The sequence below is a fragment of the Manis pentadactyla genome, chromosome 17 (genome assembly GCF_030020395.1).
Source record: "Manis pentadactyla isolate mManPen7 chromosome 17, mManPen7.hap1, whole genome shotgun sequence".
In the NCBI taxonomy this organism is placed as follows: Eukaryota; Metazoa; Chordata; class Mammalia; order Pholidota; family Manidae; genus Manis; species Manis pentadactyla.
The window spans coordinates 22,753,120-22,768,793 of record NC_080035.1 but is presented as its reverse complement, the minus strand read 5'-3'; the positions used below and the strand labels follow the sequence as shown (position 1 = coordinate 22,768,793).

The window sequence follows — 15,674 nt, the reverse complement described above, 5'->3', positions numbered from 1 at the left end:
AAGCTTGGGGCCCTTGGATCAGGCTGGCGCTAATCCTCAGACCCTTGCTGCAGTTACTGGCTCATAGGCAAAAAAGTAGTGCAATACGGGTAAGCGCACTTCTGAAGAGACCCTGACTCCATCCTTGGACTCTGGGAGCTGCAGCCACCTTTTGACCACATGGGGCAGCCTGCTATATAGGATGAAGTGGATTCCAGAGAAAACAAAAATGAGAAATGGAAAGAATCATGGTCTTCCATGATAGCTCTGAGTCACTGAATCAAACCACCTGAACCCTACTGCGCTTCTGGCAGTGCAGTGAGCCAGTGAATTTCCTTTGGTGTTTAAGCTAGTTTGAGTCGGGTTTTCTGTTATTTGCAACCAATGCACCTTGAAAGATCCACTGTGCATTTTCTAGGGAAGGGAATGCATCTTTTAAATCAAATTACATTTGAACAAGCTAGTAGAGTGCTAAAAACAACATATTCAAGTTTTAAATACTTTTGCTATTATATTTAGCAGTTATTACCATGCTATTTAGCTTCAGGGTTTTTTTTGCAAGAAATGTGGCAAGCTGTGTAAGTCAGTTGATTCTGTAATTACAAGAGGAGGCATCAGTATGCTATAATTGTTACTCTATTCTATAGCATGGGGTTAACAACAGATGAACAAGAAAGATAATATTTGGCAAATAAAACATACAGTAAAACAATGTATATAATAGAGCACTAATTTTATTGATGGCAGAAGAAAAAATTCTTTCACATGTAAAAGGCATTTGCTTTAGTTAACTTAGTACTTTTTCCCATTCTTTGTGTGGGCTGAATTCTTTTTCCCCCTAAAATCTGTTTTTTTGTTCTCCAAACAATATCCGCCATGGCTGCGTCTTATTTTGAAGGGGAAGTAGGAGGTCTACCAACAGGTTTTGACGAGGATGTTTCAGTCAACGGCTTCTTTCTTCACAAAAACTCTATTTAAAAAGAGAGGAAGAGTGAAACTGGACCCTCAAATCGACTTTTCCACACTCAAGATAAACTCTGCCAAAATTTATCTGTAAATGTGAAGTGTCTGTATGAATATCAGTAGATCTCAAGTAAATAAAGTGAACACTGATGCCTAATTTATAATTTCTATAAATCAATATGTAAACAAACAAGTAAAACCTTTTATGATAATTTTTTCTTGTAGAGATTCTTAAAGTACATCTCTCACTAGTAGCTCCTTTATTGCTAGCATGTGGATTTCAGGATTTGGATCAATGGAATAATTTTTAACAGAGATGGTCTGTCAATGAACCACCTTCTTACCCCCATTCTACTCTATTTCCCCTCTCAATACCTCTGAACTGGTTTAGTCCATACAGGTAAGTCCTTTTAGTTTACCTCCTCCTGCCTGCTCCTCACCCTTAGCAGATACCACTCTGCTTGAAACACTTTGGGTGGTGACAACAGAAGGACTCAAGGGCAGTGGTGAGCGAAGCCTTGTTTGCTCCAGTCCTGTTTCAGTTTCATGCATGACAGAATGCTGGATGGGTAGGGTTCCCATGGCTGCATACAAACAGCTCATATGCCTTCCAGAATAAATAGTCCCCTGCCTGTAAAATAAAGAGCTTCGGGTACCATTATCCTCACATGATGCCTCTCCTGCTGGCATCATGGGGTTCTGTAACAGCTATCTTTATAGCAACCATTTCCCTGACCTTGATTTGAAAAATTTTGTAAAGAGATGCTGGACCAGATTGTTGAGAAAAAACTCAAAAAAACTGACATTTAAAAATACATCTTTTATCACCTAAAAACAGTGTTAAAACCTGGATTTTAGAGAATAAACAAAGTCATGGTATTTACGTAGTAGTTTATACTGAGTTATTGGTTTCAAAGTTTCTGGCTGATATATGAAAACTGCGAAGGCCATTTTTTTCATCAAACAAATAGAAAACTAAGTTCAGAATGAGTCAACATTTATTAAACTGCTTTACATGCTAAGCCGTGACCTCCATGGCACTAGGGAGCTTCAAGCTGATGCGTCTTCCAAACTCTTCCCACACAGGGCTGCCATTACTCTCTTTTCACAGCAAGACCTGAAACTAACCATTCTGACTGGGCTACTGCAATACCTCCTCGTTCTGGAATCCACCTTACATCCAGCAGCAGTATTTCTTAAGCTTAATTTTGATTATATCACTCTTATTCAAAAGTTTATGACAGCACTGAAGACATCAAAATCAAACTGTTAACATATCTAGAGCCATACTCTGTCACCAGCAATAAATATTTTAACACCCACTGTTTTGGTTTACATACACTATTGTCACTGAAAGCCCCTTGCTGTGGACTCTGCCTGTTCCTCTTTAAGCCTTCCTCAGCCTTTACAATGTCTTCAGAGGGCTCTATCCTACCACGAAAATGAAACTTAAAATTTATTTCTAAGTCTTGCCCCAACGAATTGGCATCTAGTTTCTAGGACTCCAGTCATGTCTGAAGCCTCTTCAAATGCACATAGTTTTGGTCCATTTCACTGATTAAAAAATTACAGCATTCTTTATAATATGTAATTCTTTATATATTTAAAAGAGTATGTGATTTTTTATAATTTCTCTTTCCATATCTGCTCATATTTCTAAGTTGGCTGTAACAATTGTGACAAGTCCAGGAACTAGAAGTTTGGAGGTCTGGGCCCTATTTCCCCTCCAAGTCTGGATCTCACTTTCCACCACTTCTCAGGCGTGGGCCTACTTTCTCACGTTGCTCCCCGGGATGCCTTCCCTCAGCGGCCCTGACCCCGGGTGTCTCCTGCTTTTGCTAGTCACTGATGTTGTCCTTGGTACTAAGGTCAGGCGGAATCCACCTCCCTCTCCACCCTTGGGGAAGTACGTGTGTAAGTGGGGAGGTGAGGGGGTAGTAACACAGGAGACTTATAAAAAAACTTTTTAGGACAATAAAAGAATGTATAAACTACACACTAATAAACTGTATCAAAATATACTGATTTAACAAACACTTACTGAGCAGCTACTAGGTGTCATTCTTCACCTAGCAAAGTACCCAAAACATAAAAAGAAAGACTATGACTATGAAATTATGTTTTTTTAAAGTGATCATAGAAAGTGCCTTGAGTGTTTCTTACTATCTGGAATAATTTTAGATAACAAAGGCTCAGAAAAACTTCAGCATATATTAGAATTCATGCTTATATTTGCTGGAAGTCAAATGGCTGGCTACAATGCATATCTTTTTAAAAAATGTTTTAGTTAATGGAAACTAGGAACAAGGAAATAAAAAGAAAGTATCTTTTCTCTCAAGAAGAAAATAATATATTCAGTTGTGTGACAAAATAAAGGGGTATTTCTTATTATTGGTAAACCTCCCATTCAAAGGCAGTATATCAAAGAGATATTTAATTCTATTTTATAGTCTTTCATGTTTGAATTAAAATGCAAAATGAATATAATGTTTTTCAAACAAGATCACGTGCCTTTTTTTATTTATTTGTTTTTTTCAGGTAAACCTTGTAGTGAGAGGTTTCTGAGTGATACCATCATGAGACTGCTTCCCTCCCCACACTTAGCCAAATTTAATTTTCTTATTGATGTCAGGAATCCAAAATTTCTGTGTCACATATTTCCCATGTCAACAGTACAATCCATAGCAGGCATCTGGAAAAGAGGGCATTTCCCTCAGGGAACACAGAAAACCACCAAGATTGTGATGGATTAGGAGCTGTTTGCATTGCACTATTTGATATGAGTAATCTACAATTACCCCAGAGCTACAGTTTATAATTTACTTTTCAGCAGCATACTGTTTTCCAAAGGAAAATTTCCATAGCATCCTAACATATGAGACACATAAAAGAAAGCAGGGAAGGGTGAGCGGACTGAGGATTCCGCCCATTTGGCAGCACCCTTACTCATTTCAGTCTTTTCTCTGCATCCCGCCCCGCCAGAGCCGGCCCACCTTCAACAGCCCCAAGGCACCCAGGGGAGGCCTCCAGTTCTGCACCTGCTGTTAAGCAACCACTGATGTACAGCAATCAGGTTGTTGAAAATCTTTGGCCTTATTTTGAAATTTTGTTTCAAACAATTCAAAAGACCTCAGAAAGCTTACAGGGAATTCTTAGTGTTCATTCACCTTAGAGGAGATTTAATTCTAAGCACACAGAGCTTATTTTAAAAGTGATGTTCAATCTCATGCAATGCAAAACTTGTTGTCCTTACAGACTTTGATTTTGCTTTGGTCAGTTCTTACATGCTGCAGAAACATTCCCAAAGTTGAGAAGTAGCTCTTCTGTGATACTATGGACAGTAGGTCAGATCTGTTTACTTGATGGCTTTGTATTAAGCACAAAGAAAAGCCAGTGATAAGAGGAAAAAGATGCCACACTGACTTCCTCAGGTAAATCAGAAGTCAAGTAGCATTAGACTTCCACTCCAGGCTGAGGACTACACGAGAAGAGAAGGGCTAGAAGGCAGGGGAAACATTTCTTCACTTAGTATGACAGACTAATTTTTAACCAGTGAAGGTGCGGAAGCTGAAGGAGATAGCAGACTCTGGGATGGTGCTGTCCAGCAGAAACATAGTGTGAGAAACATTTCTAATTTTTAATTTTCTACCAGCAATATTTAAAAAACCAAAAATTAATTTTAATAACATATTTAATTTAATCTATTCAAAATATTATCATTTCAATATGTAATCAACAAAAATCACTGAGATATTTTACTTTCTTTGTAAGTAAATCTTTAAAATCTGGTATGCATTTTTTATTTGTTGCACATCTCAGTTCAAACTAGCTGCATTTCAGGTGTTAAACAGCCACAGCTAGTTTGAAAAATTGAGAGAGTCACTTAGCAGGGGAAAAATACAATGCGGATAACAGCCTTAGCAGAATGAATAGCTGAAATGAGGAACTGAGAACAATTTCTTAAAAACTGTCAGTGGTCTTGCTACTGAGAGGGAGGGACTGAGAAATAAGATACAGTTAAGTCTAAAATAGTCTTTAGGGTGATACATAGCAAAAGCTGCAATAGGAAAACTCTGATTATTAAAAAAAATATATTCAAAAGTCCTGGTATACTGAAAAAATAGAAATGTTACCAAAGATGGCAAATGTATTTCCTTCTAAAAACACATAAAGAAATAAGATCTTTGTTCATCAAAATGTGATGACTTAGGTTGGTCCCATAATTTCCTGACTTTCTTGTTATATTTCTCATCATCCCTGTGAAGATGATTTTCAGATAGCAACTCTCTTTTCTGAAACTCTAAGAAAGAAAGTTTCTGGACTGGTAGCATAAGGTCCCAAAATTGCATCTCAATAAGCAATCCTGTTGTCTTAACCCAACTCCTTTGAAGATATACTATGAAACACTTCCTCTTTCTCAAACTGGATTGAAATTAGTTAAACAATGGAAACTATCCAGGTCGGTGATGATCTCGTTCTCTGTTTTCTTTCTGCTTTCAAAGGTACAGACATTTCAGTGATTGTCATCACCTCCAGAGAAGAGAGGAGACACACAGAAAAAGGGGGATTAGGGATAGCTTTTGTGGGAAAATGCTTAGTGGAAAAGCAGTTTGTAACTATGGTATAATCTCAAATACTTTAAAACTAAAACTTTTAAAACATCAGCCCTATTATACTACTATGAAATATTAATAATTGAACTTATATATTTAACATGAATATCATACTTCTTTATAAGGAAACCATTTCCCAATGTCAACTTTACCTTCTGGCATTAGTTCCGGGCGCGGGGAGGTTGGTAGAACTGCTGGGTTGGCCGAGTGGATCTTCTTGGCTGGCCATCACCTCCTCTGCGGAACTCCAGGGTTTGGTCATAGGTGCCTTCATCCTCCTATTTACAACGAGTAGTGATTTAACATGTTTAAAACAGCTCCAAGTATCCTAAGTCAAACACACTTTATGGTGTCAATTTTGATAAACCCTTTTAAGCTGCCCTGGAATTCACGTCTGTCAACTTTTAGAACAGAGGGAGCAAGGGGGGAATAAAAGGCAGGGACACTGTTAACATTCTTTTGATCCTTGGTAATATAAGAATAAAACTTAGAGTGGTAAGATTAAAATCAAATTTAATTCTGGAAAAGGAAACTATTTCCACATAATGGCATGATTACCTCACTAAATGATACAATGGTATGAAAACACAGAAAAACAAGCATTATAATAATTTTTTTCTTGAATATTTGGGCTTTTAAATTTTTCTAGGTATTTGTCATGGGAAGGGGTCTTGGTAAGATATGGAAAAGGGGTTGAAGAGCCTAGAATGTTCACCAGCTGTCTGCCCTCATCTGATAAAATCTTCAATATTGTTAAGAACCTTACATCTAGAGACAGGAAAAAATAATGGATTGAAATGAGGAGGGAAGTACAATTTACAGATATAGAAAGCTTCATGCAAGACACAGCGATCACCATAAAAAGGCACAAACTATTTTCTCATTTTCTTTCTTACTGAGGGGACAGATCTACAAGCTCAAGAAATAGCACAGAGAAATTAGGATAAGCAGATTAAACAGCAAGAAGAATATAGATAAGTTTAGTATTTGAAAAGGACTTAGAAGCAACAGAAACGTAGCCAAAGGCACACTGGTTTCTTCCTGAGTACTGCCACCTTGCTGTTTCAGTGTTTTTAAATTAATGTAGCTATGAAGTACGCTCCCTCATAGAGACAGAAAAAAATGGCTCTAAGTTTTGTCTAAAGCAACAGCATCTATGTTAAAAGTAGAGCTTAAATTCCACCTGAATTATCAGAGCACAGAAATTTGCAAGACTTTGGAAATTTATCTGTTTCTTCCTCCTTTTCTCTTTATTTTTGAATCTTCTTTCCTGAAAGATTACTTTCTGTTGACCATATTAATAGCACAGGAGGTTATATGAAAGACTGAGTTCTATAAATTTTACAAATTCAACTATCGGAATTTTACCTGATAGAGGCAGATAGATAGCACTTAATGAGAATCGCTTTCTGTTTTATATAATACATAGTTCAAACATAATCAAATCCTATTATTTAGAAATGAGATTTCATATTTGGCACAAACATAACTCTCATTATTAAGCACCTTCCATGGTATTTCTAACCACTATTTCCATTTTATATATGGGACACTGAAGTCCCCTTTTTCACAAGAAAGTTTTGTGGCATTGCCTTAATACTTCTAAGGCAATCCTGGGTTTTGATTCAAACACTACTGCTTAAATCTTTCAGTCTCAGTCTGCATGTAAAAGAAGTAAACCAATAGTGAGAAATTAATGATCATCTGTCAGGAGTCATCATCCCCTAAATAAGAGAATGGAGAAATCTAACAATGTATTTGGCGTAACTCAATAACTACATTTTAGAGATAACTTCAAGATTAGCTCTCCTTTCTCTCCACACCTTTAACAACAATCAATCTCAAAATGGTTAGAAGCATCAGACATTACATCTATAATTTAGTAAAGCAATTAAAAATCCAGGAAGAAAATTAACAAGTGTTCAGGAAAAGAGAGAATTATTTTTTATTATTCTGGTCACTGTTTGGAATGATGACTGTCAAATATAGCTAAATTTGAAAAGGAGCTATTTAATTTTATGACATATGAACATTTATGACACAAAAACATTTGAGGCTTTGCATATTAACAGAGAAGGATGAAAATATATTTGCTGCTGTAGGAGATGAAGTACTTATTTCAGAAATTAGAATGTAATGTTATTTTTTTTCCACACCCAGCTGCAGAGCTGCCTAGAGGACATCTAAAAACGTACACTTTTTCAATAAAATACGCTGTTAAAGGGGGACAGTACATTTGCTGAGTGAGTGAACTGGGTTTATATAATATGACACTGCTATTTGAAAAGCTGTTTCTACTGTGTTTAAAAGATTCAGACTATTAGCTAGAGCCCATTAGATGGTTTTACAGAGATGACCAACCATGAGATTTCTTTCCCATTATTTGATGTCTTTGTAATCTTTTTATACAAAACAGAGAGGCAAAAAATAAAAATGGTTTTGACAGTTTGGTTTTCAGTTACTGTCAAAGGCACAATCTTGCTTTTTGTTAACTTTTAAATACTTTTCGTGTGGAGTAATTGAGGGCAAATCTGATTACCTACAAAAATTACTTCCTATATTCTACTGCTACTAACTTTAACATTGAATGAGTACCTCTTTCCATTTTATATAATACACAGCTTAATGTAATAGATAAGTTTATTAGGAGTCGTCTTTGAATGAAATTTATACCTTGTTCTTCCTTCTATTTTCTTTTTTTGGTTCCAGTATTCTGTAATCGGTTTAAAACTCAAAAAAATGTTAAGTGTATAGTTTCAGGAATGAATTTTTTTAAAACTCTGGCACTGTGAGCTGGCACAATCCTGGATGGCCATCTGGTCTGTCAGACAGGTGAAGTGATTTTCCCGTGTCACAGAGGTCACAAGAGGAAGAGTCCAGAACAGCACCACTTTGCTTCTGACCCTCAGGTGAGGCTCTTTAAGGCCTGTGATGACTTTCACAAAATGGCAATGACCAATGTCATCTTTACCTAAGCTTCTGAGATTTAGAACCACTTAACTGGGACTCAGGTTTTTGCTCACCTGTTTGCAGGTGGGTATGGAGCCATGCTGTCAAATAACACCTGGTTTTAACTAAATAACTAATATTCAAAATGCACCCTCTTTTCATGCCAGTATTTACTAATTCACTGCTCCTTTTAATGAAAGGATACAAAATGCAATAATCATTGTGATACTAAGCATGAATGCAGTGATATTTTGGGAAAGAAAAAAGTCACAGCACCAAGGCAAAAAGGAAATGTCTAACTTCATCTATAAAACACATTTGACAAGTCACATCTTTCCTACATATCACCTTTAGTCTCTCATTAGCACATACTATATCTGCAATTAGAACACAGACAAATACATATTCCCTCATTTATAAATGAGCTGTGTTACAAAGGCCCATAATAAACCATTATTTGGAACTGGAACATTGTTCAGTAAGAGATGTGAAACACATTTAAATAGAGGTCAGGTTTCTGTTTCGCAAAAAGTAAGATGAAGCACAGCTAAGCATATAAACCAGTACTATAAGGAAAATTCTAGATCAGTGGTTCTTAACTGGGAGCGATTTTGCCCCCCAAGAGGCATTAGCTAATGTCTGGAGACATTTTTGGTTGTTACAAACTGAGGAAAGGTAGGGAGTGAGATGCGTTACTCCATCTAATGCGTAGAGACCAAGGATGCTGCTAAATTTCCTATGATATGCAAAGCAGCCCAACAGCAAAGAATTATCCAGGCCAGCAGGGCCAGTACTGGGAAGCCCTGGGTTAGGCAAATACGGAGGAAGAAACTTTCTACTCCTAAGTGTCAGGACAGATTGAAAAATAATGCTGAAATTCAGGAGGTTTAGGTTTGCCACCATTTCCCTTCTTCTTTTTGGACATTTTTTGTTCTTCTGCCTCTACTTCTAAGGCCTAAATGCTAACCCAACCATTTATGGAACTTTTGAAGAGAGCTCTACTGGCTGACAATGCTGTTTCCTCTGCTCCAGCTCATGTTCATATTTATGTAACCTAACTGCCTCATCTTAAATTACCGTTCTTTCTGCATTCTCCTGCAGCTATAACGCTGTGAGGAGACAATGAGAGATGATTTGCTTGGAATGCCAGACTATTAAAGAAGTTTCTGTAAAGAACAGTTAGTCCGAATAACTAAGTAGCTATTATTTGCTCAAGTAATTAAGCAACATACCCTGAGCAAGAACATAGGTCTTCTGATTCACAGTCCTGTTTGCCCTTCACTATGCTTCCAGGCAAAGAAGGCAAGGAATACAGATGTAATTAATTTCACAACTGGAAGGGGAATTGGAGATAATCTAACTGGGCAGATTTAAATCTTCAAAAAAAATTATCATTATTATTTTTGGGGGGGCAAATGTGGTACTCTTCTTTCAAATGCAATTTTATACAGAATTACAATATAAAATAGATGGGCTTAGGTTAAAGTGGGTGTTTTTACGCATGCATGTGATCAGTATCTCCTTGATTAATATAAGAAAGCAAGCTTGTAGAAGAACCAGAACTGGAGTGCATGCCTCCCACTGAGCTCAGAGCCCTCTCACCTTTGCCTTCTATCACAAGAGAGACTCAACCTGTTTCTAACTTCTATGAATTAAATATCTCATTTAATAATAAAAACTCATTTTCTACATGTAAATGAGGGAAAAAAAGAAAAAAGTCTCAGCCTTTATTCACATGTGAGAAAGTTATTATATATAACCAAAATAAGTAAATTTTATGATAAGAGTTACCTGTTTTTGAAAATTTGAGTAAATTGATACCACTTTAGAATAAAATATAATGGGGAATTATAGTCTTCCTTCCCTAGAGCAGGCTATAAGATCATCTCTTTAAATATACTAAAGTCCTGTAATATTTTATTTAAAACAAATATTTTACAGCAGAAAACAAAAACCCACTGATGCAAAAAAAAAAAAAAAAACTGATGCAAAATCTTATTATGAAACAACTGTTCCAAAATGCATGGCTGGCACAACACAATGTTTTTCAATGCTGCATCCTGCAAAATTCAGAACTGGGAGACATTTCACTGTGGTTAACTGATCTATTTTTTAGAAAAGAGTATTTTCTGAAGTGATAAAAAAAATTGAAATTGTTGGTGATTCCGTAAGATATTAGGAAATCGCCTGAACACCTAAGCTCAAAGATTTTATTCTATGTCTGCAACTAAAGCAATGACCTAAACAAGACACAAATCTTTCACAGGGATGAAAACTTGATGTTTAAATGGCAGTCAAAGCAAATACAGTACAAATACATCATTGTCCTTTCCTCTAATATTAAGATCCTCTGCTCCTTCAAACAAAGTAAACAAGCCATTCTTGACAGCTTAAGCACTCAAGAAAATCAACTAAACATCAAAAGGCTGCAACCACCTTTTAACTAAAGGAATACAGTCTGAAAAAGACTAGTAACATGTCAACCATATCAACATCAAATGATAAAAATATACCTACTCTTCCATTCAAAAACACACCAAAATTTATTTACAACTTGCAACTGATGGGGAATGAATGTTTATTCCACTCTTTATCTGGCATTTTGCATTTTATTTCACTTAATCCTTGTAACAATGCTTTAAATTACTTAATCTCACCATTCTACAGATGAAGAAAGTAAGGTTCAGTGTACTTACCCAAAGTTACCTAAGTGGCCATCTTTTCAGTAAGACACACAGACTTTCTACTCTGAAGTTCTTTCCATTGTATGATGTGGTTCATGTTTGCATTTCTTGTTTCAGTCAGTTTTGCTTAATTTGTTCTAATAGCTAGCTTAACATCAGTTTTAAACAAATGGATGGCTTCTGTCCTGAGGCTAGTATAAACATCATTTAATGGTGATCATCTTTGTTGAAATATTATAGTGAAGTGTAAAGAATGAATATATGATTTAAAATATGTATACCTCTCTAAAGCACATTGCTTGTAATAGCTAAAAGTTAAAATAGATTCCAAAAGCTTGTCCAGAAGTCAGGGTAAGGAGCATATTCCTTTGAGTATCTTACTCAATATATTGAGTATCTTACTTAATACATGCAAACATTTCCTTGACAGATACTTAATAGCACTGGTATTTAAGACCTCAGTCTCTTAAGTCAGATCTGAATCTGAGTTTAACTCTACCACTTCCTAGGCATGTACTCAATTTCTCCATGTCTCAGGTTTCTCACACAGAAAACAGTAATGAACTCATATGCTTACATGGAGAATTATATGAGGTAATACCTATAAAAGGTTTAGCAAATAAGCCTTCTATGTTGCCTATTATCCTAAATTAAGTAGCCCTTTGACAATAAAATAAACATACCTACTTCACTTAAACTACTAGACTAATATATTTTGCTAAAGTTCAGGAAGTTTGTTGTAAGAGTATTTCTAAAATTGCTCTGGGCACAAAAGGCAAGTGGAAAGACACTGCAGAAAATGAAAGAGCCAATGAGAGAAGGAAGATTCTTGCCACCTGCTTTTATTTCTTCAGAAATTAAAAACTATCTATACACAAAACCTATACACAAAACTAATAATTTCACAGTCTAAATCATTTTAGTGTTGCCATTATTTTTGTTTCTTTTGGGAAGTGATTTTTTTTTTAATTATAGAGAAAAAGGGCAAATACAACAAAAAGAGGGAGGAAATTATCAAAGCGTTACTGAAAACAATCAATCAGGAGTTATACACTTTTGCATAAAATCTGAATATTTTAAGATGAAGCTAAAAATAAATTAACATAATTAACCTCTTTGAATATTCTGCCTTTAAATGATACCCTTAAAATTTTAGTAAATGTCATAAAAAGAAACTATTTAAAAAGTAGAAGTATAGCAATGATGTTTAATAATGGAAAATGCTTATCTAGGCCTATTGATATGTTTTCAAGTCAATGCCTATAAATTATTTTTGCAAAAATAACTGCTTTCCCAAATATGCTAATTGAGTGAATATGTTTTAGAATATTTTATGGTTAAGACATTTGAGCACTAAACACAAGCAGTTAATCATTTCACTCTCTTGTAATTTATGTAATTTTTACATCTTAAATTGGTAAGCTAATAAAACACAATTTAAAATGTCTTAACTAATTCTCTCTGGCAGTAATAATTACTACATCACAACATCAGACTGCTTTTTGTTCTAAAACAGTCAGCCCAAGGCATTTTATGTAACTGACCACCTGAGACAAATAGTTACGGTATGCTACAGTGACCTCTAATACAGACCTAAGAAACAGACTTAGAAAAAAATCTCCATGTCAAATTGATAAAATACAGGTCAGACCTTTGCCATTAAAAAGTACTGAGGGTTGGAGTGGGGACGGGAGACATGACTTGACATGCTTTATAGAACTACAAGAAAAAAAGTCCTGCAATACACAATGCCTTCAGTAAAAGTTAAGGAACATAACATTAATAGGAAAACAATTAAAAATTTACATCTTAAAGGACATAGCCTGGCAAAGTAACAAACATCATTTTCACATTTAAATCCCATTCAGACCAACAACCCAGATTAATAATGTCTGCATAATGAACTAAAATGATTTCTCTTTAGTGAAACATAAAGACAACAGATGTTTAAAAACCCTTATCAATTATCAGGCTACTAAATGAAGCCACAGTCTTAGAAATGTGAGGTAACCCAGGAGCCAATGGTCTGATCTGTGTGCAGTACAAACTTCACCCTCCACATCACACACAGATGGTGTGATGGTCGGTGTCCCACAAATAGCTGGTGAACGCAGCCGACTCCACTGATCTGTATCCTTCACTGTAAAGTACAAATCTGCATTTCTGGAAGTTCTACCTTCATTTTTTAGTTGAGCCTCTTTCCTTTGTCATATGAAAGATGTTAAATTACTTTAAAACAAGTGTTATACCTTCCCTTAGCCTTCTATTTTCTAGTATCAGAAGACAGTTCCTGGAATTATTTGTCAAATACTATTATTTCCAGAATCTTCCAGCCTCTCAATCACCTGTTCTTTCACACAGTTTAATATTTACTTTTCTATACAACCTAATATTCAGAACAACATTCCAGGTATGGTCTGCTTAGAACATATATTATTATTTCCCAGGATGAACAAACTCTAAATAAACCTACTAGTGCAATCTAAATCTTGCTTTAATCTTTTAGGAAGCTGCTCAAATCATGGCTTGTTCATATGCTCATCATTAAGCAAAATCCCTACAACCTACTCCCAGGTCTACTTCATTCTATACTTGAAAATAATTTTCCCAACCTAAACATAAAGTTTTAAGCTTCACTGCAGTTGAAGTCCATGTACTAACGGAAGATTTTATTCTGGAATAGTATCATCGGAGCATTCTGAGTAACTATATAATATTAAGTCACTTCTTCTGACAAGTTATTTTGGTGACTTGTTAGTTTTTTTTTGTTTTTTGTTTTTGCATAGTAGAAATTAGAGGACCATCTGAAAGAGCAACACTTATTTGAAACTAGATTTCAGTTAAATTTAGAAGATGAAAATAGAGTATCAATATAAGTTCAAACCCTTAGCAACAGAATAGTAGGATAAAGAATAGGAATTTTTTTTTCCTATCGCACGTAAAATACTTTTTGACTCTTGTGAAATACTGCTGATACCTCAACCCACATACATCTTCATTTTTGTATTTAAAATTCTCTAAATTCATGAGAAATTAGACTGAATGAAAGATACTTTATCAAAAGTGTATCACATGCTGACTACAAACTTACTGCTATGCTGAACATTTTTACATACATTGTTTCATTAAACCCCCACAAAGATGCTCAAGGAAGCTGGTATCATTTATCTCTATTTAGAGGTGAAGCGTAGGATCATGTGCTATGGTGTCAGTGAGTCTAAAACCTGAATATCAGCTCTGCAGCTTACTAGCTCAGTGATTTTAGGCACATTACTTTAAGGCTCTGAGCCGTTATTTGTAGTCCCTTTGTGTGTGAAATGGGAATACTAGTAATTACTTCATAGGGCTCCTGTAGATAGTAAATCAGTTAATGCTGGTCAAGAAATTAAATGTGGTGACTGGTGTATACATGTTCCAATTATAACCAGGTTTTGAAAGAACTCCAATCCTTGCATTCTCAACCATTTATTCCTTTACCTCCATAAATTAGTAGAGAAATAATATCATCTGTGTTATCCAAATATAAATTACTCTTAGGATGCTTAAATTTATGGATTTTTCCCTCACAATGAGATTTCAAAATGTTCAGTATATGAGGAGTTCACTTTTAAAAAAATATTTAAATCTTTCCATGCTTAGAAGACCACAGTTATTTTTGATTGTCAGATGGCTGAAGAAAGGAACAGGTATCATAAAGATTTTCTCCAAAAATAATAAAGGATTTCTATCAACCTAGGTAAAAGAAAATTAGACAGTATGTATCACCTGGTTTAATTAAGTCTATTAAACATATTATATTTTGGTTGTAATAATATAATTTCTAGGTTTATTGAATCTGAGGAACCATATTTCATTAACCTGTAATTCCACACCTGAAACATCTGAGATGTTTAATAGAGGCTGGGGGAACTGAAAATACTCTTTGTAGAGTAATTTGTTCATCACCTTACACAAAGGAAGAATATAATGGATGTTTGTTCCTATTAAATATGTATTATATGTTCTTCTGGTTCAAGAATGAAGCTATTTGTCCTTCTCCATTCAGCAATGGCTGGAACAATGACAATAAGAACAAGTTAGGGAGGCATGAAGTCTGTATTACAGAGATAAAAGATTTTTCAGGTGGCGTTTCATTAATACATATCTTTCTGATAAGTATGAAATTAAACAATTAACTCTTAAAAAACTGTAAATTCATCTGTAAGATAACTTATGCAACTTAACCCCTTCTCTTTCTTCCCCACCCTCCCAACCTCCCACCAATGTAAGCTGCTTATTAAAATAGAAAATTTAGGCAAATAGATCCACTGCGCTAGAAGCAAGGGAGAGCAGGATATCACGGATGCTGTCTACATTGTACAGGAACCTGTAGGACTGAGGATTACTGATTAAGGCTTAGTGACAAATCAGTAAGTCTCGGAAAGTTTGTGGTACCCTTAACAGTTTATGAACGCCACAGCATATGATGTGATGCCAAGTGAAATTT

At 35.3% G+C, this 15,674-nt stretch overlaps 1 protein-coding gene across 4 annotated transcripts in view; it reads right to left on the bottom strand.

Moving 5' to 3' along the window:
- Positions 1-693: 693 nt before the first annotated feature.
- The window catches only part of TDRD3 (tudor domain containing 3), a 212,781-nt gene continuing 197,800 nt past the window's right edge, over positions 694-15,674 (bottom strand). For all 4 annotated transcript variants that reach the window (XM_036893643.2, XM_036893641.2, XM_057494583.1 and 1 more), the window contains 2 exons: positions 5,708-5,833; positions 694-949 (listed from right to left, as the gene is read on the bottom strand). In XM_036893643.2, the coding sequence (XP_036749538.2) occupies positions 919-949; positions 5,708-5,833 (157 nt within the window). In that variant the 3' untranslated portion in view covers positions 694-918. The remainder of the gene's footprint in view (positions 950-5,707; positions 5,834-15,674) is intronic.